Consider the following 26,201-nt stretch of genomic DNA (forward strand, 5'->3'; position numbering starts at 1 on the left):
CCACTGCGCAACCCACCGCCAACTACCCTCCAAGTCCACTTGTTGTTGCACAACCCCCGATGACTTCCGGAGTTCGATTGGCTTTTCCTGACAAGTTCTCAGGTAACCCAGCAAAATGTAAAGGCTTTCTATTGCAATGCAAACTGTTTATCGCCCAACAACCCCATCTGTTTAAGGACGAGAACGGGAAAATTGCTTTTGTGTGCTCACTGCTCACTGGGAAAGCGCTAGACTGGGCTACTGCAGTTTGGCCAGACAGTACCCCGATATTTCCCTCGTTTAATGACTTTCTCAAACGTTTCTGCACTGTGTTCGATCATCCGGAGGGTGGTCGTAACGCTGGCGAGGAGCTATTGTGTATCCAACAGGGAGATCGCTCCGCAGCTGAGTTCGCTCTGCAGTTCCGCACCTTGGCAGCGCAAACTGGCTGGGCTGATGATCCGCTCGTCACGCTCTACAGAAGGGCTCTAAAGCCAGAATTGCAGCGAGAGATGGCATGTCGTGACGATGGGAAAACTCTGGATCAACTAATCGAGCTTTCCATAAGGTTAGACACTCTCCTCCGCACTCGCAATCCGCTCTGCTCAATTGCTTCCAGTCCTGTATCCCCTGAAACCTCTGCTGAACCCATGCAATTGGGTAGAACCCGTCTGAACCCAGAAGAGCGAGAACGACGGAGAAGAAATCACTTGTGTATTTACTGCGGACTTCCAGGTCATACGAAGGTTTTATGTCCCAACAAGCCTCTCCCTAAAACCCTCTCGGTGAGTGCAACCACTATGTTCACTACCACTAATAATGTTGTGAATCTGCCTGTCACTTTGAGAAATGATGGAAACGAGATTGAGACTATGGCCATGATCGATTCAGGAGCCGCTGGTAACTTTATCGATTACACGTTTGCCACCACTCACTCCATTCCTCTAACTTCCTGTGATTCCTCCATAGCCATCACTGCTGTAGATGGGCGCCCTTTGGGAGAAGGACGTATAAAATTCCAGACCCTGCCAGTCTTGCTTCAAACAGGCTCTCTTCATGAAGAAGAAATTTCCCTTCTTGCCATCAACTCCCCTAAACACTCTGTGATTCTCGGGTTACCATGGCTACAACAGCATGACCCTCAAGTCTCTTGGATAACTGGTGAGATCATAAAATGGAGCAATCAATGCTTTACCCAATGTCTGCATCCTGTTTCCCCTATCCAGATCAACACAATCAACAAGACCGAAGACTCTGAACTCCATCATGTTCCTGATGCTTATCACGATCTAATTGAAGCATTCAATAAGCAGAAGGCTACTAAGCTCCCTCCTCATCGTGATAATGACTGTGCCATTGAGCTGCTACCCGGCACCACGCCCCCTCGTGGTCGCATATTCCCTCTCTCACAACCTGAAACTGAGGCTATGAAGAAGTACATCTCTGAGGAGCTAGAAAAAGGATTTATTCGACCATCTACTTCTCCCGCTTCAGCAGGGTTTTTCTTCGTCAAGAAGAAGGATGGCAGCTTACGCCCTTGCATCGATTACCGAGGCTTGAATGAGATCACGGTCAAATACCGCTACCCATTGCCATTGGTTCCTGCCGCCCTGGAACAACTCCGATCCGCCCAGTATTTCACTAAGTTGGACCTCCGTAGTGCATATAACCTCATCCGCATACGACAGGGAGACGAGTGGAAAACCGGGTTCTCTACAATTGACGGCCACTACGAATATCTCGTTATGCCCTTCGGCCTAGCAAACAGTCCTTCCGTGTTCCAGGCATTTGTAAATGAGATATTTAGAGACATGCTCAACAAATGGGTAATAGTATATATTGACGACATCTTGATCTATTCCAATTCGCTATCTGAGCATATCCAGCACGTTCGGGCAGTGCTCAAACGTCTCATTGAAAACCAGTTGTATGCGAAGAGCTCCAAGTGCGAATTCCACCAGACCTGCATCTCATTCCTTGGCTATATTATCAGTCCAGAAGGCGTGGCCATGGACCAACAAAAGGTTGACTCTGTGACACAATGGCCACAACCCGAAACCATCAGGCAACTACAACGATTCCTGGGCTTTGCTAACTTCTACAGACGCTTCATAAGGAACTTCAGTTCAGTCGCTGCCCCACTGACCGCCATGGTCAAAGCTAATAATGCTCGCCTTAAATGGAACCCCGACGCTGTCCGAGCATTTACCCAGTTAAAGACTCGCTTCTCCAGTGCACCTATTCTGCGTCATCCTGATCCCGAACAACCCTTTGTCGTCGAAATTGACGCGTCAAACACTGGAATTGGAGCCATCCTGTCCCAGCGATCCCTAGTGAATAAGAAGCTCCATCCCTGTGCCTTCTATTCTCGCAAGCTTAACTCCGCTGAACGGAACTACGATGTGGGAAACCGAGAACTCCTCGCCATGAAAGCTGCGCTAGAGGAATGGAGACACCGGCTTGAGGGCGCAAAACACCCTTTCATCGTCATCACTGATCACAAGAACCTAGAATACATCCGGTCTTGTAAACGTCTGAATCCTAGACAGGCAAGATGGGCGCTGTTTTTCACCCGATTTGACTTCCAAGTCACCTATATCCCTGGTTCGAAAAACATCAAAGCAGATGCTCTGTCCCGCCTCTCAGACGATGAGACCTCTGAAATCCCTGACGAGCCCATAATCAAAAGTCCTCTAATTGTCGCTCCCATCCAGTGGGATATAGATCAGGAGATCCTCCAAGCCGCCGAAAATAATCCTTCTCAGCAGCCCTGTCCGGAGAATAAAATCTTTGTCCCCCCGTCGCTTCGAGAAAGACTCATCTCCGAGGTACATGACCACCCCAGTTCCGGTCACCCAGGCAGCACAGCCACTGTGCAAATGATTCAATCCCGCTACTGGTGGTCATCCATACACAAGGATGTAATCAACTTCATTAACAAATGCTCACCCTGTCAGATGTCCAAACACTCCCGTCACCGTCCAGCTGGATTACTCCAACCCCTGGAGGTGCCACATCGTCCTTGGTCACACATCGCTATAGATTTCATCACCGATTTACCCATATCTCAGGGCAAAACCACCATCCTCACAGTAGTGGACCGATTTTCGAAATCCTGCCGCCTTATTCCCATTTCCAAAACTGCCCACAGCCATGGAAACGGCTGAGTTACTCTGCGAGTGTGTGTTTCGGTACTATGGTCTCCCCGAAGACATCGTATCGGATAGAGGTCCCCAGTTTACATCACGACTCTGGTCAGCATTCTTCAAAAATCTCCAAATCAACGTTAGCCTAACATCCGGCTATCATCCCCAATCCAACGGGCAGACAGAGCGCTTGAACCAAGAGATCGGTCGATTCCTCCGCACGTATTGTCACTCGACCCAGAACGAATGGGCCAAATTTTTGATGTGGGCAGAATATGCTCAGAACTCCCTCAGAAAGGCATCTACTGGATTAACCCCATTTCAATGCGTGCTGGGCTTCCAACCTCCGCTCTTTCCCTGGTCCGGCGAGACCTCTGAACTCCCTGCGGTGGATACCTGGTTTAAAAACTGCGAAGAGGTCTGGAACGCAGCTCATACTCACCTCTCTCACGCCATAAGGCGTTTCAAGGAACAAGCCGATCGACACCGACGTCCTGGTCCCATGTATTCCCCAGGACAATGGGTATGGCTTTCTACCCGCGACTTACGCCTCAAGCTGCCCTGCAAGAAACTCAGTCCCAGGTACGTGGGTCCTTTCCAGATAGAAAGACAAATATCTCCTGTTTCGTTCAGACTGACACTCCCTAATCATTTTCGTATTTCCCCAACTTTCCATGTCTCTCTGCTCAAGCCTGCTGCTGGTCCAGCCGAGACGGATAGGGAGGTGGCAGCCGGTGAACAGGGTCCCCCGCCTCTCATGATCGATGGCGAAGAGGCTTACCAGATCCACGAGATCCTGAGATCCAGACGCCGGGGCGGTCAACTCCAATATCTCGTTGATTGGGAGGGGTACGGTCCGGAGGAGAGATCTTGGATTAACCGCAAGGACATCCTCGACACCACACTACTGGAAGAGTTCCACTCACAACATCCGGAGATGCCGGCCCCTCGCCCCCGTGGAAGACCCCAGCGTCGAGAATTGCCTCACTTCAGGAGCCGTTCGTTGGGGGGGGGCTCTGTCACTGACTCGGTCCCAGTCATTCCCCTCGCTGACCAGCAGAGGTCACCATCTCCGGACTTCTAACCATTACGTCATCCTTCTCACTCAGATCCCAGCACACCTGTTCTCCATCTCACTAATGACCCACGTACCACATATAAGCAGCTCACACACACACTTCATTGCGAAGTCTTGTTTAGCCCCGGCCAGCATTTCTGAGCGTTCTATTCTGCCTGATCTCCCGTTTACCACTTCAGCCCGTTCCTCGATTCTGCTCTGTCTTCTGCCTGCCCTTGACCTAAAGCCTGATTACACGGACTCTGATTCTCGCTGCCTGCCCCTGACTAAAGCCTGTATTACGGACTCTGAACCACGCTGCCTGCCCTTGACTCAAGCCTGGTAATCACTCTGCCTCTGTTATCTGCTAATCATCGTTGAGTTGTATGTTGTATGTTCGCACAACCGTGCGAGGTGTTGATGTTTAAGTGTGACTTAATAAATACTGCAAAATGGATCCCTCCGTGTCAGTCTCCCCGTTACAGAATGAATGAATTTGTATAAATATCTATAGTTATTTTGAATACACCCCATTCCATGCTTTAGCCAATTACCCAGAAAAATCTGCAAAAATGACACTACTACTGTACATCCACAAAAACAATATCATCTGCAATGCACAAACTGATACAAATAGATTGTTTAAAGGTTAGTGCTGTCGAACTGCCTTTTTTAAGCATTTGTAAATAAATAATAAACGACACTCATTTAGAACTTGCACAGTGATACACACTGGACTGTTTTGCACTCTTTATTTCTGCAAGTAATATACAGTGCTGTTTTATTGGCATTTTTGAGTCCTTAGACATAGAAACAGGCAGATAACAAAGTTGACACACTAGTGTCATATACAAAGTGACCGTCAAATGGCCTCTGATAGCATACTGTTAATTAGACAGTGAGTTTTATCTGTAAAATACAGTGCATTTAAAAAGACGACTGCAGAAGTTAAGATAAACATTCCTACATGCAAAACATGAACCCCTGTACTGTATATCCTTATTACATTGCTTATATGTGATTATCAAACAGCATTCCCTCAAACCATACATTACAAGCATGCTTTAAAGATACAGTATGAAAAAAGATCAAAACTCCACCATGTTGTTCTAGGTGTGTTTAAAATCAATCACAGACTCCTTGGTAAAGCACTGAATTCTGGGATGAATTCTATCACTGGTACGTCTTTTAGATAAAAACCTTTTCAATGAGATGGTGAAAAGCGTACTCAAGATAAAGAAGATTTCGGCTTTTTCCTAGTGATGTGGAGTGTCAGATAGGCCTGTTATCCTGCTCTCAACACAGATTTACATCCGTTTTAAGAAGAAATCACCATCTCTCTATTTACAAAGGGAATAATATACTTATATCTTAGTTTGAAACAAACCGTTTAGTAGTATTTCTAAAATATACAATAATTCATGAAATATAAAAACACGCTATATGATAAGGCATTCTCAGTTGAAGCTTATGTAAAGGTACGGTTCAGTATCTTTCTTTACCAACGACCAATAACTTATAAATAAAAAAATCTGAATTAAAAAGCATCACGTATGTAATTTGGTCAACTAAAACGCAACATATATCATCAAAAGTACTACGATTGTTTGGCAAAAGCATGATAACATACATATTAACTGCCATAGATGTAAAGCCCATCTGGTTCTTCTCATTACCATCAAATGATGCTGTACAAAATCCGAAGTTATATACCGATCAGATGTTAGCATGGTATGGCAACTGGCTGGGTCATGAGTTGGGACATTTCTATAGAGACACAGTCCGCATGCAGAAGAACCAAACAAAGCCCATCAGTTCTCTCCTCTATGAGGCAACGCGTTCCTTTCATGAAGGGAAGAAGTGCGAGTTCCAGTGAGGCTCTAGAGATTTAAGAGCCCTCATTCTGAATCTGAGGCTGTTCAGTGTCTGGCTGATCCTCCGCTGTCTTCTCTTTGATAGAGGAAGAGCTGCAGTCGCCTTTGTTGCCATCTGGGTTCCCATGGCTTCCTGCGCTGCCTAATCGAGATGAAGCTACTACTGCTTTGACCGCTGCCTGAGGAGACAGAAACACGATTGACTTTTAACATCAACAAAATTATAAGTGGAATAAAAAATACTTAAATTACTGTAATTGTTTTTCTCAGGTTGTGTTTTACTAAGTTGTTTAAAGGGTCAAGAAACACCAAAACACATTTTCTTGAGATGTTGACAGTCATATTTGTGTCCCACATTGCTAAAAACACTATTAGTACATGAATATTTCACTAAATATTTGCATTATTTAAAGCAAGTTCATTCTTCCAGTTTGAAAAGAAATTAAGAATGTGACAGCAATTAGATCCTTGTGTAAATTCCAGCATGGAGACTAGATGTCTGTACCGGCGAGTACAACGTGACGTCTTTGAGTTTTCATCATTATTTCAAGAGAAAGACTTGGTTCTAACCAATCAGTGCGTACATTGTGTATGAGGCACAACGACATTAATATGCATGATATGCAGTTGAAACCAAAAGTTTACACTCTAAAAAAAGAAACATAACAATTTTTTTTTTAAATATCTGATGGTAAATCATACTAAACGTTTACTATTTTAGGTCGGTTATGATTACCTAAATTATTTACATTTGCTAAATGCCAGAATAATGAAATAATTTTTTTTTGTTTGATATTTTTTTATTAATTTCTAGACAGTCAAAAGTTTACATACATTTCCTTGGTATTTTTTAGCTTTGCTTTTAAACTGTATAACTTTGGTCAAAGGTTGTGTGTATCCTTCCACAAGCTTCTCACTATAGTTTGAAGGAACTTTGTCCCATTCCTCCTGACAGAATTGGTATAACTGAGTCTGATTTGTTGGCTGTCGTGCTCGCACAAGCTTTTTCAACTCCGCCCACAGATTTTCTATAGGATTGAGATCAGTGCTTTGTGATGGCCACTCCAAAACATTCACTCTGTTGTCCTTTAAGCACATTTACCTAATAATTAACTGTAATAATAACTAAATAACTAATTTGGCAGTATGCTTAGGGTCATGGTCTGTTTGAAAGACCCATTTTTGAACAAGTTTTAATTTCCTGGCTGATGTCTTAAGACGTTGCTTCAGTATTTCTACATAATGTCCTTTCTTCATGATGCCATCTATGCTGTGAAGTGGACCAGTCCCTCCTGCAGCAAAACAGCCCCACAGCATGATGCTGCCGCCCCCATACTTCACAGTTGGGATGGTGTTCCTAGGCTTGTAAGCTTTCCCCTGTGTCCTCCAAATGTAACACTGGTCATTTTGGCTAAACATGTCTCCAAAAATGATTTTTTTCCCCAGTGTAATTTAGCAAATTTTAATCTGGCTTTTTTGGTGATTTGGCTTGTTGATTTTCTCATGTTTTCACACAAGAAAGCAGTGTGTCTGAGGTTTTCTTTAAATACTATTCTAGAGTTGTGCCTCCAATTAACTCAAATGTTGTCAATTAGCCAATCAGAAATGTCCAAAACCTAGACATCATCATCTGAGCTTTTTCATAGGCATAATAATCTTTTTGTATGTAAACTTGACTTTTAAGAAAAGTTAGAGCAATTCCTCAAAAAATATCTCTCTCATTATTCTGCTATTAAGCATAACAGAAACAAATTTGATTGAACTTACTTAAAAGAGAAAAAAGTTAGTCACATTAACATCTAACTTTTTTAAAGTGGTTATGTGCCTTTTTATAGTGTATGTAAGCTTCTGGTTTCAATTGTAGCTTTGTTTTAACCTTTTACAACTTTCCGATGGCAGAGAGACGCCACGTTTTGTTGCCAACCATGATTAAAACAAGTGGAAGAAGAAGAATTGTTCTGAGACATGGGTCAACAGTGTTGTGTTTATAAATGTGCTGCAATGAAGGTTTTTTTTCATTTCCCTGCTATGAGAGCACAGTTGGACTCATCTGTGGATTACAGTGGTCTGCTAACATGCGACAAAAATGTTTGTAACATTTTTTTGTACCCGGGAGCTTTACCCATCTGAAAATGGTGAAATCTCTTTCTTTGCATAACATCGTTTAATGACATCATGTTGGGGACGTCTGAAATTGTGTGGTGGACGTCAGTCAAGGTAACTTTTATTTCTTGGTTTTGTTCCAGGAAATATTTATTTACAAATAAGGCACTGTTTATAAGCCCCTTTAATAGTTAAAAAATTAGATGACATAAGGCATGTAGAAGAAAACAGGTTCTTCAGGAATGTTTTCAAAATGCGTAAATACAATACACTTTAAATAGTAAAAAGAAAGTGTGCCAATGAGCTAAAGGCCTCATACCTTGAGTTTTCGTCGAGCATTGAACTCCAGGAGTTTCTTTTGAGCAGTGTCCATATGGGTAAAGTTAACAGCCTTTCCAGTCACCCAGGGGTGCTGCAGCGCCTGCTGTGTTGTCAGACGCTTCTTTGGATCCTGCACAATTAGTTTCTTCACCTGTGGAGATATAGGAGACAAGCTGCACTTTCATGTTTCATCACTTTTCTTACTGGCATCCTTCTGTTTTTGTGATCCATTGACAAGAGGGTATATGCCGAGCTAGAGTTGATACCATACTGTTAACCTCCGGTGACAGGTTATGTGAGTTTTTTCCATTTTATACAGTTCCTTTTACAGCATTGATGTTGTAATGTAATTAAAATACAATCAGTTAAACAGACTTTGGCATTCATTTAGTTGCTCAAGCGTAAAACGAGACAAAAAGCCGTTTATGCGCCTGTCAGAATCGGCAGGCTAGTGCAGAAGCACCATTATATATCAATCATTCATTTTCTTGTCGGCTTAGTCCCTTTATTAATCTGGGGTCGCCACAGCGCAATGAACCGCCAATTTATCCAGCAAGTTTTTACGCAGCGGATGCCCTTCCAGCCACAACCCATCTCTGGAAAACATCCACACACACACTCTCATCCACTACAGATTCACCACTACCCAATTCACCTGTACCGCATGTCTTTGGACTGTGGGGGAAACCTGAGCACCCGGAGCAAACCCACGCGAAGGCAGGGAGAACATGCAAACTACACACAGAAACGCAAACTGAGCCAAGGTTTGAACCAGGGACCCAGCGACCTTCTTGCTGTGAGGCGACAGCACTACCTACTGCGCCACTGCCTTGCCCTTACCATTAAATATACTGGGGTAAAATGGGTTACCTGGGGTAAATGCTCATCTTATAAAGACATAGCGGGGGGAAATGTCATTTAATGCAGTGCTTTTTGTACCATCTGAGACTCATTTTATCACTCAGATATCACGGATATCACTCAGCCAGTGGAGATCGCTGATTTTTAAAGAAAACTGACTTTAAATGTGCCGATTTTGCAATGGCATTCAGTTCAGAGGAAGCGGTTAACCCAGGTTACTGGCAAATTAAAAGTCCTATTAGCATGCTTCGGCATATACCCTATAGTTTATTTATTTATTTATTCTTTTCATTTTGGTTCGTTTAGTTAAATTGTTTAAGTAAAAGTACCATCACTTGCCAAAAATGTAGTGCAAGTAATTTCTAAATACTACTCAAAGTATGAGTAAAAGTACTAAAAGTACTCAGTTGTGATTGCCCTGCAAATTAAAAATAAAGCTAACATCAGTGCCTTTTATTTTAAAGCTGTCAATTATTTGCCATTCATGAACTATACATTTAGAACGAGAGCTTATTTTAATGTCAGAACACATTACATTAATACACTACCTGAAAAAAGTCTTGTCGCCTATCCAAGTTTTAGGAACAACAAAAAATAACTTGACTTCTAGTTGATCATTTGGTTTTAGAAGTGGCTTATATGAAAGGCAAAAACTCTAGATTACGCTTATTTTACCAAAATATAACATGATCATAGGTCTAACTTTGCTAACACAAAAATCTTGACACTTAACAGGAAAAATTTACAGTTTAGAATATAAAGTCATGGTGCAGTGGAAAAAGATTTAATATTGTATATATATATATATATATATATATATATATATATATATATATATATATATATATATATATATATATATATATATAAACTCCCATGAACTTGGATGACTTCATTCATACATCTCTGCTATGACTCAAAAAACGTATTAATAAAGTCATCTGAAATGACAAGGAAGGTGTTCTTGCAGGACTCCCAGAGTTCATCAAGATTCTGCATTCATCTTCAATGCCCCCTCCTTCATTTTACCCCAGACATGCTCAACATTCATGTCTGGTGACTGGGCTGGCCGGTCCTGGAGCACCTTGACCAAGTCAAAAAATGCTTTAAGTGGCTAATAATATTGACCTTAAAATTTTAAACTACTTTTGGCGTCACAGTGGCGCAGTGAATAGAGCTGTCGCCTCACAGCAAGAAGGTAGCTGGTTGAAGCCCAAACTGGGTCAGTTGCAGGCCCGGATTGGCTAATCGGGAGGACCGGGAGAATACCGGGTGGGCCGGTCCGTTTTTTGGCCGCGAGGGCCGGTGTCCCTAGTTCCAGAATCGGTTGCTCTCAGCAGTCACACTTTTTAAAAATAATTTATTTATTTACTTGACCACAGTGTTCTTATTCATTATTTTACAGCAGCTCTGCTCTTTTTATCTATTTTCTCGTAGCCTCGTGAGCAGGATGTTGTGGTACAGTGGTTAGTACGTTAGATTATGACGTGGTCAATCTGGGTTCGGTCCTTGTCTGAGTAACAATTATTTTTTTTTTTTTCATTTTTATTGTTAAGACATAATACTGTAAGGGTTGTTGAACATTTGAAGTTCTAAAAGAGCTGTTTTCTCAAAAAAAGACGTGATAGTGTAATTAGAAACTGAATTGGAAATAACCTTATTTTAATATAGTCGGTGGTGAACTGAGGTGGGCCGGTCTGAGGCTTGAAACTCCAGGGCTGAAAAAGAGTCCCACTCCGGCCCTGGTCAGTTGGCATTTTTTGAGAGTTAGAGTAGACTATCTACTAGTTCATAGAGTTTGCATGTTCTCCCCGTGCATGGGTTTCCTCTGGGTGCGCTGGTTTCCCCCACAGTCCAAAGACATGCACTATAGGTAAACTGTTTAAGCTAAATTGGCCATTGTGTACGTGCGTGAATGCACAAGTGTATGGGTGTTTCCCAGTGTTGGGTTGCGGGTGGAAGGGCATCCGCTGCATAAAACATATGCAGAATAAGTTAGCAGTTCATTCCCCTATAGGTGACCCTTGGTTATGAAAGGGACTAAGTTGAAAAGAAAATGAATGAATAATTAAGCTTTTATTCATTGGCTTGAACAGCTTTTATTCTAGCTGAAATAAAAAGAAGAAAAATATTATCGAAAGTACTCTGAAAAATTCCTTGCTCTGTCAAACATGATTAGGAAACATTTGAAAAAGAAACTAAAATTGCCAGGAGGGTAAATAATTTTGACTTCATTTGTATTTGTTTATCTGCGGTGATGTAAAGTAACAAATTACAAATGCTCAAATTACAGTAATTAAGCAGTTTTTTTCAGGAATTGGACTTCACTACGTAGTTTTAAAAATGCGTTCTTTTACTTTTACTTGAGTACAGCACTAAAAATGTTTCGGTACTTTTAGTTCAATATTTTCCTTCAACCTGCAGTCACTACTTTATTTTTTTCTTGTCTGTGGTGATTGTTTATGGTGATTGTCCTGTAATTCCCATCCAATCAAATTAAATGATGCAGAACAACCTCAAAGAAACAGAAGACATCAAAATCACACAGAGAGAATATCTGATGCATGTCACTGATGAGAAAATGATGAATGTCTACTGCATGATAACTAAATGGGGAAAAAAATAAACAGGGGGTCTAATAATTCAGGGGCAGGTTAGGGTAATTAGGCAACTTATTGTATAACAATGGTTTGTTCTGTAGACAGTCAAACAAAATAGCTTAAAGGGGCTAAAAATTTTATCCTTAAAACTGTGTTTAGAAATTAATAGCTTCTTTTATTCTAGCCAAAATAAAACAAATAAGACTTTCTTCAGAAGAAAAAAATATTATCAGACATATTGTGAAAATTTCCTTGCTCTGTTAAATCTAATTTGGGAAATCAGTCAAGTTTGATTAAGGTAATTTCATGGTTTGGGTTACATTCAGTATGGGGGTGTGCGAGAGATCTTCAGAGTGGGTGGCAACATCAACAGCCTGAGGTATCAAAACATTTGTGCTGCCTATTACATTATAAACCACAGGAGAGGGCAAATTCTTTAGCAGGATAGCGCTCCTTCTCACACTCAAGGTGCTCCAGGTTTGGACAGCCCAGTCACCAGACATTATTGAGCATGTCTGGGGTAAGATGAAGGAGGAGGCATTAAAGACGAATCCAAAGAATCATGATGAAATCTGGGAGTCCTGCAAGAACGCTTTCCTTGTCATTCCAGATGACTTTTTTAATAAATTATTTGAGTCATTGCAGAGTTGTAATAATGAAGTTCAAGCTCATGGTATACACAATATTATTTCTTTTTTTACAGCAGCATGACTTTATATTCTATAGTCTACATTATTTCTGTTAAGTGACAAGACTTTTGTCTAAGCAAAGTCAGACCTTACTGTCCTAATGAAATCATAAAAATCAAGGCATGGTCATATTTTATTTTGGTAAAATAAGCCTAATCTAGAGGCTTTTGCCTTTCATATAAGCCACTTCTGATACCAAATGATCACCTAAAGGTCAAGTTATTATTTGTTGTTTATAAAGCTTGTATAGGTGACAAGAATTTTTTCAGGTAGTTTATAAATCCTTTTATTAACATGAGCAAATTAACTATTAACTCAAAAAGTAATTACTTCACATGGTGATAACATTCAATAGCACAACTGTAGGCTGTTTATTGTTGCCAAGCAACTTGGTGTACTGAAATAGATACAAACTGATGTGTGTTCACAGGTGTGAGCTTATTTTACAAGGCTAACGTAGGTCATCCAATCACAAGTAAACGTTTAAACTATTTAAAAGTGTTTAAAGGGATAGTTCACCCAAAAATTAAATCAGTATAATGTACTCATTATCATTTACACTTGTTCCAAACCTTTTTGAGTTTCTTTCTTTTAAATAACCCTTAAAATGGGGTTTTAAAAATGACCTTCCATGCAGTGTGTAACACAGCTCTAAGGGAAGTGAAATATCCAGCTTAGGTTTCAATCTGAAAGTGAACTGTGTTTAAATGTATTAATTCATCTATAAAAGAGTCCACTCATAGTGGTTTGAATGAATAGCCACGGTAATGGGCTGTTAGCAGAGTTGGCGTAATGTCGATTTGCCCATTTGTTGTGCGCACACCTGGGAAAATTGAAAAAAAAAAAACCTGCCTCGCCCACAAACATTGTAGAAAGAAAAGGAGGAAGACAAACACTGTAGTAGATCCTGTATGAATCATGTCACAAAGATGCTGTGCTCTAAAGTGTGAGGGAAAGTTAGTTAGTGTTATTTTCTCTACTCAAAGATGAGGCTGTGAAAAATCAGTGGTTGAAGTTTATTTGTGCAAAAATACCTCAGCATTATAGCCTTTGCCTTGTGCTGTGTTCCCGTCATTTTTCTGACGAGTGCTTCAGCAATCTACACGCCATTTGTTAAAGGAAGGATTCAGATCAGCTTCTTACTCCATTTCACAAGTTTAAGTAAGTTCAATTAAAATGGTTGCCTCCTTGTTTTCTCTAGCATGCAAATTATGTATTTAATTGTGTTTTGTTACATGTAATCTCCTGTATTGTATCTGCTTAACATTTTATGTTCACATATCCCGTCTAAAGGCACACTGAAAATGTGACACATGCTGCTTTGTTTACGGATTTAAATGCGTTTGTGAGCTCGCGATCCACTGCCTTTTGACGTTGCTATGGCCAGCTGTTCCTACTGTACACACGTGCAGTGGTCAAGTTTCAAAATAGTTCAGCTTTGGCCGCTGTTTGGATTAATACTGAATGTGTGTCTGGGTTAAGAACAGAGCAATATGCTGGTGTTTAATGCACTCCTGCATTGGGCCCACACATACACCCTGCACTCTGACTAATTCAACAATGTTGATAAGCCACGGTGGGCTTTTCTCTCTGTCTCACACTGAACGCAGTCAACCAATCACAACAGACTGGGTCAACGAACCAATCAGTGCAGTTTAGCCTCACGCTAAAGAGGGGTTTGGGAACAAATGATTCGCTGAGCGAATCATATGGGAGTTGTTGGCATAATTAGGTAAAAATAAATGCACATTATAAGACAATGAAGGTGTTTTTGACCTTTGCATGCATATCACCCTGTTGTTGAAGACCCCTAAAACCAAAATATGACCTTTTTTTACAGCATAAAAGGGGTTCTTTAATGAACACAAAAGAAGATTGAAAAGAAAAGATTGTCCACTGTATTTTTGTTTCTACTTTGTACAGCACCATTAAATGATTAACATTGAAACATCCAACATAAAAAAGACATTCATGAATTTTTAGAACCATCTGAGTGTGAGTAAATGGTGAGACAATACTTTTTTGGAGTGAACTGTTCATTGATATCAATACTGTGAGAAAAAAAGAATGAGTCAAAAACAATATTTTGAGAATATTTAATTATATTAAGTTGCATTTTTATTTTTTCTAGTCATTATAGTATTATATTTTTACAGATAGGGGTTTGCATGTTGTCCCCGTGTTTCCCCCACAGTCCAAAGACATCTGGTATAGGTGAGTTGAATAAACTAAATTGGCCGTAGTGTATGTGTGTGAATGTGAGTCTATGGGTGTTTCCCAGTACTGATTTGCAGCTCAAAGGGCATCTGCTGTGTAAAACATATGCTGGATGAGTTAGCAGTTCATTCTGCTTTGGGGACCCCTGATGAATAAAGGGACTAGGCTGAAGAAAAAATAATTAATGAATGAATTTTTTCAGACATGTATACATCTTATGTGTTTTAATCAGTTATACTCACTATTTACTTTCCCTCAATTGGTTTCAAACCTTTATGAGTTTCTTTTTTCTGCTGAACACAAATGAAGATATATTGCAGAATGCTGAAACCAGCAACCATTGACTTCTATAGTAGGAATAACAAATACAATGCAAGTTGTAACGGTTACCGGTTTTCAGCTTTCTTCAACATATCTTATTTTTCATTAGAAATATGGACTTTATTACTAATTTTAATGCGTTTAAATATACTTTTTAAACAAATTGTGTACAGTATAATTGAGATTTACTCACCAGGTCCTTGGCATTGAGAGACACATTGTCCCACCAGGGGGAGACAAACTCATATTCACAGTTCAGTATGCGTTTAAACATGTATTGGTCTCCTCGGTCATCAAAAAAAGGCTCAAAGCCACATAACCTAAAGAAGAAAAAAACAAAACAATAGTATTAACTCATTTTCTTGAACTAATTCTTGTCTTGATTTGATTTTTTTAATTTATTTATTTTTAAACTGAATTATACATATAATTCTTCATCAAAAAATACATTTCAACATTGTTGAAAATGGAGCGTTACCACACACATAATTCATCTATTACTTAAACTTATTTCTTCTTTTACTTATCTCTTATTTTTACATGAGACATGTGAGCTTTACATGAGACATATTTGATCTTTTTGACATATTTGACATATATGTTTGATTCCATTTTTACATTTACATTTTATAACATAGACCCAGCGAAGCAGTGGCACAGTAGGTAGTGCTGTTGCCTCACAGCAAGAAGGTTGCTGGGTCGCTGGTTCGAGCCTCGGCTCAGTTGGCGTTTCTGTGTGGAGTACAGGTGAATTGGGTAGGCTAAATTGTCCATAGTGAATGAGTGTATGTGTTAATGTTTGTGTGGATGTTTCAGCTGGAAGGACATCCGCTGTGTAAAAACTTGCTGGATAAGTTGGCGGTTCATTCCGCTGTGGCGACCCCGGATTAATAAAGGGACTAAGCTGACAAGAAAATGAATGAATGAATGAATAAACATAGACCCAAAAAATTCATAGTACTGCAGCCATTAATTGAAATTAAATCATACCTTAAACATAAAAAAACATAAAATACTTTTATTTAATGACAATTTGTTTATGTCAAACCACAATTTTAATTTATTAATTTCTGTTTTAATCAACTCCATAAGTTTTGGTAAATTATCCCCAGCGCAAAAGATACTTTATATCATCTGCAAATAAAACGAACTTAAACAACTCTGATATCTTACACATATCATTGATGTAAAAATTATAAACAATATTGCATCTAAAATTGATCCTTGCAGAATGCCACAATGTTGCCTATATTTTAAATAGCTGCTTCTACAGTCCAAGGCTACTCCTCTAATACTACACTTTTCTAATTTAATTCATTTAATTAAGTAAATAAATAAATAATTAATTTAATACATTTTATTATTTACCAAAATAATATGATTTCTATCGAATGCCTTCTTTAAATCTATAAAAAAAATATCATATTAGTAATTTCCTCAATAATTTCTGTTAATGCCAGAGATCTATTTTTTCTGAAACCGTATTGCTCATTGCACTGAAGAAAGTCTTATTTGTTTTATTTCAGCAAGAAAAAAAGCAGTTTTTAATTAACTAATATTTCAGGGAGGATAATAATTCTGACTTCAACTGTAAGTTAGTGGTTCTAATGTCTTCAATCTAATAAACTAATAATAATGAACAAATTTTCAAATTTGAAACCAAAAACACTTTAGACAACACATGTAATTTTGAATATTATTTAACTACAGGGTACATGATGTCAGTTTATTTATGTGTGTGATGATGTCAAAATACAGTAATCTGTGAAAAATTTGATCCAAATATTTTTCATAAAGAGGACTAAAAACAACAGGAAGTGAACCCACCAAGCATTTTTCAATACAAATCTAATAGATATCTATCAATAGCCCAAAAACAGACTAATCTGAAAGGAATTAATGAATGACTACACATGTGAACTCATTCTACTCTGTCTATTTGATGGCTAGTCTATTTTTAACTACTGTTGGGCCTCTATTAGATTTTCACTGACAACTCAAATGTAGATATCCAAATTTACAAATTGCTTGGTGGGAAGAATTCTGGGAAAACATTGAACACAATTGTTGGATTTGTAATTATTGTCATTTTAACAGCTGTCATTATAATTTTAGGTTATTTATAAACCATTGCACCTTTCTGTCAATGTAAGCTAACTTTATTAAGATTCATTTGTTCTGACACAGTATAACAAGTAAGGGATGTTTTAATTTGGCTTTCACTGACAGTAGGACAGGTTCATCCAGTTTATCAAACTCCATCTTTTAAAATCGAAATCGTAAGCGGAATAAAACACTCTCCTCATAAAAGCCAGCATATCAGTGCATCGTTACATTGAAAACATATGATTCAAATGTCTTCTGAGGGAAGTGGTGTTTAGCAGCTTTTAATAACAAACTGTTATTTCTGAATGAGCTGCCGATGCGATTTAGATGATTGTTAAAAAAGATGTATTTGTTAAACATGTAATACGTGCGTAAAGCATTCACTCATTGTCATATCATTTTTGACAGAAGTGGCATTTAGCGACTTTTGCATCTGAACTCTTCATATATATATATATATATATATATATATATATATATATATATATATATATATATATATATATATATATATATATATATATATATATGAAAAGAAAGTAAAGAATAAAAACTTAAATAGTAACTCTTAAATAATACTAAATATTTTACACAATTGTTCCAGTACTGGTTTGTTTTCTTATTATAAGTTGTGCTTTAATCTAAATATCAATACAGACTGAAAAACGGTATTTACTGAATTGCTTATGAAGCTGAGTGATGAGTGAAATTATAAAAAAATTTTTGGTCAAATTGTCTTGGACACTTTCATTCATTCATTCATTTTCTTGTCGGCTTAGTCCCTTTATTAATCCGGGGTCACCACAGCGGAATGAACCGCCAACTTATCCAGCAAGTTTTTACGCAGCGGATGACCTTCCAGCCGCAAACCCATCTCTGGGAAACATCCACAGACACATTCACACACATATTCATACACTACGGACAAATTAGCCAACCCCAATTCACCTGTACCGCATGTCTTTGGACTGTGGGGGAAACTGGAGCACCCGGAGGAAACCCACGCGAAGACAGGGAGAACATGCAAACTCCACACTGAAACGCCAACTGAGCCGAGGTTCGAACCAGCAACCAGCGACCTCCTTGCTGTGAGGCGACAGCACTACCTACTGCGCCACTGCCTCGCCTTCTTGGACACTTGTTTTTATAAAAGAAACTTCACTGGAATCGTGAAATTACACCCAAAAGTTCAAAATGTGCATCACACTTTGTCAGTTTGGCTGATCGGAGACAATCCCAGCCTCTCAAGACTGATCCGACAGAGAGACGGAGTGACTAAGCACAGCATTCTTGTGAAAGAATAACTTTAGACAAGTATGTGGTGTCACTCACAAAATGTACGTGATAACTCCCACAGACCACATGTCAACCTCAGGGCCATAGGCACATCCCCGCAGAATCTCTGGAGCTGAAAGACAGAAGATCAGAAGAAAAGAATAAAGGAGGAGGTGACACTCTATTGCACTCATGCTGTAAAAAAGTCAGCATCTTTTCTGTAATTCTCTTTGTGCGACTGAAGTCACAGATGGTGTTCTGTAAAAAAAAATAATCTGCTTTTTAATGAACTCACCACAATATCCTGGAGTGCCACACACAGTCTTCATTGTTACCTGATCGTCAACAATTTTCGACAAACCAAAATCCGCTGTAAAGAAAAGTCATATTACATGAAACAAGGTTTTTACAAAAAGGTTCTTGTCATTAAAATGTGTCCTGATTCTAAGCATTGCAAAACAAGATCTGGTCATCGCAAGAACTCCAGTATTATTATAATTCTGAGTTATTTTAGTATCACTTAGTAATGTTTTTAAGTACATAGCTGAAGTTAGAATTATTAGCCCCCCTGAATCATGAGCCCTGCAGTATATTTTTCCCCCAATTTTTGTTTAACGGAAAGAATTTTAAAATGTCTAAATATAATAGTTTTAATAACTCATTTCTAATAACTGATCTTTGCCATGATGACAGTACATTATATTTTATTAGATCATTTTTAAGATAGAGCAAGGTTTATTAGGTTAATAAGGCAAGTCATTGTATAATAATGGTTTGTTCTGTAGACAATCAAAAAAAAAAAAAAAAAAAAAAAAAAAATATATATATATATATATATATATATATATATATATATATATATATATATATATATATATATATATATATATATATATATATATATATATATATATATATATAATATTGACCTTAAATGGTTTTAAAAACTTTAAAATTGCTTTTATTCAAGCCAAATAAAACTAATAAGACTTTCTCCAGAAGGAAAAATATTATAGGAAATCCTGTGAAAATGTCCTTGCTCTGTTAAACATCATTTAGAAAATATTTGAAAAAGAAAAACAATTAACAGGAGGGCGAATAAGGTTGACTTTAACTGTATGTATATATTGATTAAAATGTAAGCTACATTGTAAATAACAGTTACTGTTTTTTTTCTCATTTGTATTTTTATTTTAAACATTTGATATATACATCAAGCTTATATACAGTATATATGATCAGTTTTATTTATTTATTTTTTGAGTACTAAAAGTATTTTTCCATGTTATTAGTTTTAGTTAAAGGCGCAGTAGGTGATCTGCCAAAATGCTAAAATCAGTTAATGTTCGCATATTATCTTTGAACACAGTCCATTTCCTGCCAGCCAAAGCCACACCTCCTGGAATCATTAAAGATGACAGAGACCAACTAGATCTTTAATACTACAATTCCGAATGAAAACTGTTTTATATCTAGCACGGTAACAGTTAGAAAGCAAAACTGTCATAATGTGTATATTACAGTACATGCATGGTCTTACTCTCTCACATGCTTTGTCCTAAAGTGACCGTAGTGTTTGGCCAGCGGTGTGCAGGGTTTATACTTATTACTAAGTCAAACATGTTATTTCAGTCTGAATATTCAAAGCAGCATGGTAAACTATATAGAGAGTGTTTCACAGATTGTCATTGTTCAAAAATGAAACAATGTGAATATAAACCCAACTTAACCTCAGTAAAGCAGGCTAGGAGAATAGTGCTATTTACTTCTGTTTTGTTGTTAAGCTAAAAAAGAATCTACGTTATCGATGCTGTAAAAGGTCCCTCATAAAGCTGTGATTAATCACATCAATCTTTCGCCAGAAGATTTCAGTGGCTAAACAATACCTCTGTGCATATAACTCATTCGTAAAACAACAAAATCTACATCAGCTTTGCATGACTAAAATAGTTCATATAGCTCAATAGGTGCGCAGATGTACAAACCTACATTTGTTGACAGACAATTTGACCTGCTTATCAAAATTATGGGAATTTTTAATTGGACAAACATTTTTTAGTCTTATGCCTTACCCATAATATAAATATACATATAAATACATTTAGATTATTTACTTTAATCAGCGCTATTGGAATGTGAAGACTTTCAACCAGCACAATAAAAAATTATTCTAATGACAATCACCTACGGCACCTTTAACTACAGCCCAGACTTTAAGCCTTAATGAAATGAAGACATTTACAAGCACAGCTGTGGATCTTCATAGTGCTTTAGTAAATTTTGAACTGTAATTAATAAATGAGTAGCGTTCATTATTAGTTAATGTTAATGCTTTAGTCAAATGAATAAAAAAATTAAATAATTAATCAAACCTTTTTTGTAATTAATCATGATTAATCACGAAACAATGTATTTATTATAGAAAAAAACACAGGCATTTAAGTGCTATTTCAAAACAATCAATGCCAATGACAAACAAAAATTTTTTCTATGTTGGATTCTATGTGGACTACAAACAAACACACAAACACACACATACACACAACGTACAGCAGCATAGTATAGCAGACCCGGTAAGCGAAGGATCCCTTTAGATTCATCAAAACGCACGATCGTTCATCAAATTTGTTTAAACTAAGCGTTCTAAAGTAAGGCTGTTTTTTACAAGCAAGGATTCTGACACAGCAATGTGAAGCAGACACTCTACAAAAGTTGAGTGTAGGGGGGATCAAAGTCAAACTTATGAAATGTGAGGGCTCATGGAAGCACTGAGTACATTTACATGGACACCAATACTCTGCTTTTATGATTAAGATAATACTGATTAAGAGTCTACGATGTAAGCAGTGATTTGTGATCACCTTAGAGGATCACACGAGTCCCAAAATGCGGAGGTTTTTCTTTCCGTTCGTCATGCGGTATCAAATTCCATTAAAACGTCCTAAATGAAAATATGCTGAATGAAAGTGAACTGCTGAAGTGCAGTTAAAGTTTCAAGATTAAAAATGAAACACCCGAAATTGTATGAAACTGGAAGAAATGCAGAATAGCCTGGTGATGCGACATTAATTGTTTTATACTGAAACTTTCCCCTTCTAAAAAGCACGTCCTTGGTCTCATCCAAATTTCTTTGCACATTAAACACATGCAGGGCCGGAGCAAGCTGAACTGGCGCTTTAGGCAAATCACGCCGCCCTCAACCTGAAAGTGACTGGTTCGCGGACGAAAGTAAGGATTGAGAGGAAGGGGGTGGGTGTAGCTGATGAAAGTGAAGACCAGGGTGTTCGCTCACTTTTCTGCTGCCCAAGGCGGCCACCTAGGTCGCCTCTATATACACACGCCGTCCCTGAACACACATCGGCCACAACGGGAAATGAAAAAAAAAAAAAAGCAACTGCGTTATTTGCGTTATTTTTTTAACGCATTAAATATTTACAATTAATCACGTGCGTTAACGCGCTAATTTTGACAGCCCTAGTTAGTACATAAACTAACATTAATTAATGAAACCTTATTGTAAAATGTGAAAAAAATATCCTGTTCTAAACCAAGGCTTTGTGAAATCTACAAGACATAATCTTATAGACTTTAATTTAAAAGCTGAACAGTCTTCTATTGTACAAGAGAATTGTGGTGCATATCTGCAAGCGAATTCACCAAGAAGAGAGGAAGAGAAACTGCATTTCTGTTCCCCTATCAACCAAATGGAGAGGCTTACCTATTTTGAGTGGAGCATCTGGCGCTGATGTGGCATACAGCAGGTTCTCGGGTTTCAGGTCTCTGTGCACTACACCATTCTCATGCAGGTACTGCAAACACACAAGCAGGGCTGCACTTATTAATCTGTGGCGCGCACACACATGAATGTCTGTACAACACAGTGACACTAATTAACATGTGTTGTCTTCACCGTTATGCGTGTAATAATATTTATAGTTCTCAAACTCATATGGGAATCTCCTCTGTGGATGGTAAACTGATTAATCTGTAGCCGATAATGAGTAAAAGCAAAATAATTACCGAGCTGTACTGATGGAAAGGGTTTCGCAGCCTACAGAATTCAATCTGTTTATAATCCATTTTAATTTTTTAGAAATGTTGAAAATGTCTTAATTTTTGGTTTAAAACCAAAAGTATATGGACAAAATCACATGTAGATATGACTGCATATCAGCATTGCTGTGATCGGTGCTACTGGTAATCACAGGTAGATCATTTGGTTTTGATATAGTATTTAATAAACAGTTGAAGTCAGAATTATTAGCCCCCCTTTGATTTTTATTCTTTTTAAAATATTTCCCAAATGATGTTTAACAGAGCAAGGAAATTTTCACAGTATGTCTGGTAATATTTTTTCCCCTGGAGAAAGTCTTATTTGTTTTATTTTGGCTAGAATAAAAGCAGTTTTTTATTTTTTAATAAACATTTTAAGGACAATTTTTTTTTGCCCCTTTAAGCTATTTTTTTCAATAGTATACAGAAAAACCATTGTTATACAGTAACTTACCCTATTACCCTAACCTGCCTAGTTAACCTGATTAACCTAGTTAAGCTTTTAAATGTCACTTTATGCTGTATAGAAGTGTCTTAAAAATATCTTTAAAATATTATGTACAGTCATCATGGCAAAGATAAAAGAAATCAGTGTTTAGAAATGAGTTATTAAAACTATTATGATTAGAAATGTGTTGAAAAAATCGGCTCTTTTTTAAGCAGAAAATGGGGGAAAAAATAAACAAGGGGCCTAATAATTCTGACCTCAACTGTATATACGAGTGCTTGGTATAATTGATGTATATTTGCAAGAATTCACTTTTAGATTATTTTAGCAAATATCATAACTATATCCTTCCCCCTTAAAATTACTTTTCTTCCCTTCTGGTCATGGACGAGGCTATCAGAGCGTGTCTCATTTCTGTTCTGCCTTCATCAATTCATCAATCTTCCTATTCTTTGTTAGTAACCCTCATCTTCCAACAATCCAATGTGGTTCCACAAAAAAAAAAAAACTAATTCCTGCAATGCTCCACATTTCTTTTTCTCATTACAGGATTATTTCAAGTGGATTTACAGGGAATTTTAAAGTAACAGGTGACATTGTGGAGAAGTTCTCCTTGATGTTAAGAAAAATCTTTTCAAAGATTATTTAAAGATACTGACTATCTAGAAAAGAAATGTTTACACCATAGGAGATGATATGTTGCTTGCTTGTTTCGTCATCTTTGAGTTGCCTCCTTTGAAAATGCTGGGAAAATAATTTTTTAATAATAATTTTTTTATTCCACTACTCTGGGATCACTAAATTAAACGCTTGATTAGATTGATTACATGAGCTGGATTCACTGGTCAGATGCGTTAGTAGCACATCGAAGATACCTCCAAGGGCATAATGCAAGATGAAGAGCATAAACTAAAAATAAACAGATCATTATCGTTTGAAAGCGTGGAAGCAAATATATTTATTATTATCTTTATAGTCATTGTGCTAAGTGTGAGCGAGACTTACCTCAAAAAAAAAAAAAAAAAAAAATAAGTAATGAATCTGTTCCTTCATCCAGACCTGAAAATATCCCAGAAAAGAGAATATCTCATTCATTCATTTTCTTTTCGGCTTAGTCCCTTTATCAATCTAGGGTTGCTACAGCAGAACAAACCACCAATTTATCCAGCATCATGTTTCATGCAGCGGATGCCCTTCCAGCTGCAACCCATTACTAGGAAACATCCATACACACTCATAAACTATAGACAATTTAGCTTACCCATTCACCTATACCACATGGTTTTTTGGACTTGAGGGGGAAACCAGAGAATTTGGAGGAAAACCATGTGAACTCCACAAAGAAAAGCCCAACTGACCCAGCCAGGGCTCGAACCAGTGACCTTCTTGCTGTGAGGCAATTGTGCTACCCACTGCATCACCGTGCAGCCCAAGATGAGATCTATATTTTTTAAATATAAAGGATTCTGTTCATTGTTCCTTTTATAACTAGTGTACCAACTATGCTTTGTTAGGAGCAAGGAGGTTACTCCCTTAAGGACCACACAACAGACTTGATAGAACTAGCTAATTTTACCACATTCACATTCTATGCAATTCACCACAACAGCCTTCATCAGCAGCTTGCTTCATCTGTGGATTGGATGCTGTTGAATTATGAAATAAATTTCACCATCTGTCCTGAGCAGTAGCTGGTCTTAATTTGTTGGATACTTGTTTCTCCAATCTCCACTGGTTTTCGTACAGCCCTGAACCTCTGCTGTATCTGCTGTTTTTTTTTTTTCAGTTCAGAATCTCCTGCAGTTCATCAGTCCTGCATCTACTGGTTCTCAGCAGCCCCTTAACTCCATTTTGTCCATTTATCCACCTAAGGTTAGGATTGGGCAACCTGCACCTTCCTGGCCTCAGCCCTCCCAGTTTATTTATGTGAACCCAAATCACATAAATAAACTATATGCGACAAACAATACATTTAATTTTTAACAATAATTTTATTTATTATACAGTGTTATACACCGTTTCTTTTCTATGGGTTAACGTAAAAAAGGCTACCACAATTAATCTTACTTTTATGCTATTCAGGAGCCATGTGCACACACACTTGTTGCTATTTTCAGACGAGCGCAATTCCCTGTTTTCCGCTACGTTGTTTATATAGTAAATCCAAAAATTGTAAATTTGCAGCACTTTGTGGACTCAGGGGTGTACCGGTCTAGAAAAAAGGTGTGTTGAGGCGCATTGTTGGTGCTTTGCTATTTTAAGGAACTAAAATAGACTATAACATAGCAGCTGAAAGCAGGTCCAAAATCCAGTGTAGAGTGCGTTAGTTGTGCGTCTCGCTTACACATTGCTTAAAACATGCAGGATGTACAGCAATACACAAATATCTTTACAGATGAAAAAGTAAATAATGAAAATATTGAAAAAATAATTATTTCTACATAAATATAAAAACCACTGCCTCCATGCCTTCATCTTGGAGCCTTTTTTTCAATATATTCATGACAACTGGCATGTATGATGCTATTATTATTAGTATTATTAAGTATTACATGCATTTTTATTTTTGTTTTATTAAAAACAAGCTTAGATTTGTCCACCTGTTGGGTTTTATAGCATATAGAGCATAGGACGCGTGTTTGGATATAACTCCGTTTTTTGACCACACTTTGTTATTATTGCTCATTTATTTGTTTTGAAATGAATCTTTGCTCTTAACAAACAAAAATGAATTATGTAGGCTAATAAATGTCTTCAGTTGAGTGTACAACACCATTTCCTTATCCACGAAAAAGAGAAAGTGAAAGTTAAGGTAGAATGGAGGAGGCTCGTTTTTTATCCTCGTGCTGCAGATGCTCTGTTTAACTGTTTCTTACTAGTGAAGCGTTCAGTTTTTCCACTTACAAAGTCCGTCATGTAAATTGCAAATGTGCCACAAAGGGAATAGGAGATGAGACTGTGATTGATTTATTCTCAAAACACACACATAACTCATTTAGAAAATAAGCACAACCCTGTTAGACCATGTGCTGTGGCAGAGAGCGTATTTTTCCTTCCTTAAAATAGCAAAAGTGGATTCGGACATGCCCTTAATGCTTTTGGGTGTTTCAGACTTTGCGCCTAGATCGTTAAAATAGAGGCCAATATCTCA

At 37.9% G+C, this 26,201-nt stretch overlaps 2 protein-coding genes across 5 annotated transcripts in view; one reads left to right on the forward strand and one right to left on the reverse strand.

The window, feature by feature from the left end:
- Nucleotides 1-26,201, forward strand: part of LOC147844409 (uncharacterized) — a 681,160-nt gene that overhangs the window by 592,000 nt on the left and 62,959 nt on the right. The window lies entirely within an intron of this gene.
- camk4 (calcium/calmodulin-dependent protein kinase IV) overlaps nucleotides 4,890-26,201 on the reverse strand; it is an 85,283-nt gene continuing 63,971 nt past the window's right edge. Inside the window, 6 exon segments of one of the 2 annotated variants that reach the window (NM_001017607.1) lie at nucleotides 4,890-6,235; nucleotides 8,479-8,631; nucleotides 15,362-15,488; nucleotides 18,607-18,682; nucleotides 18,845-18,919; nucleotides 22,268-22,358. In NM_001017607.1, the coding sequence (NP_001017607.1) occupies nucleotides 6,071-6,235; nucleotides 8,479-8,631; nucleotides 15,362-15,488; nucleotides 18,607-18,682; nucleotides 18,845-18,919; nucleotides 22,268-22,358 (687 nt within the window). In that variant the 3' untranslated portion in view covers nucleotides 4,890-6,070. 2 annotated transcript variants of the gene reach the window in all.

Source organism: Danio rerio, chromosome 5 (assembly GCF_052040795.2).
Source record: "Danio rerio strain M-AB ecotype USA chromosome 5, GRCz13ab, whole genome shotgun sequence".
Taxonomy (NCBI): domain Eukaryota; kingdom Metazoa; phylum Chordata; class Actinopteri; order Cypriniformes; family Danionidae; genus Danio; species Danio rerio.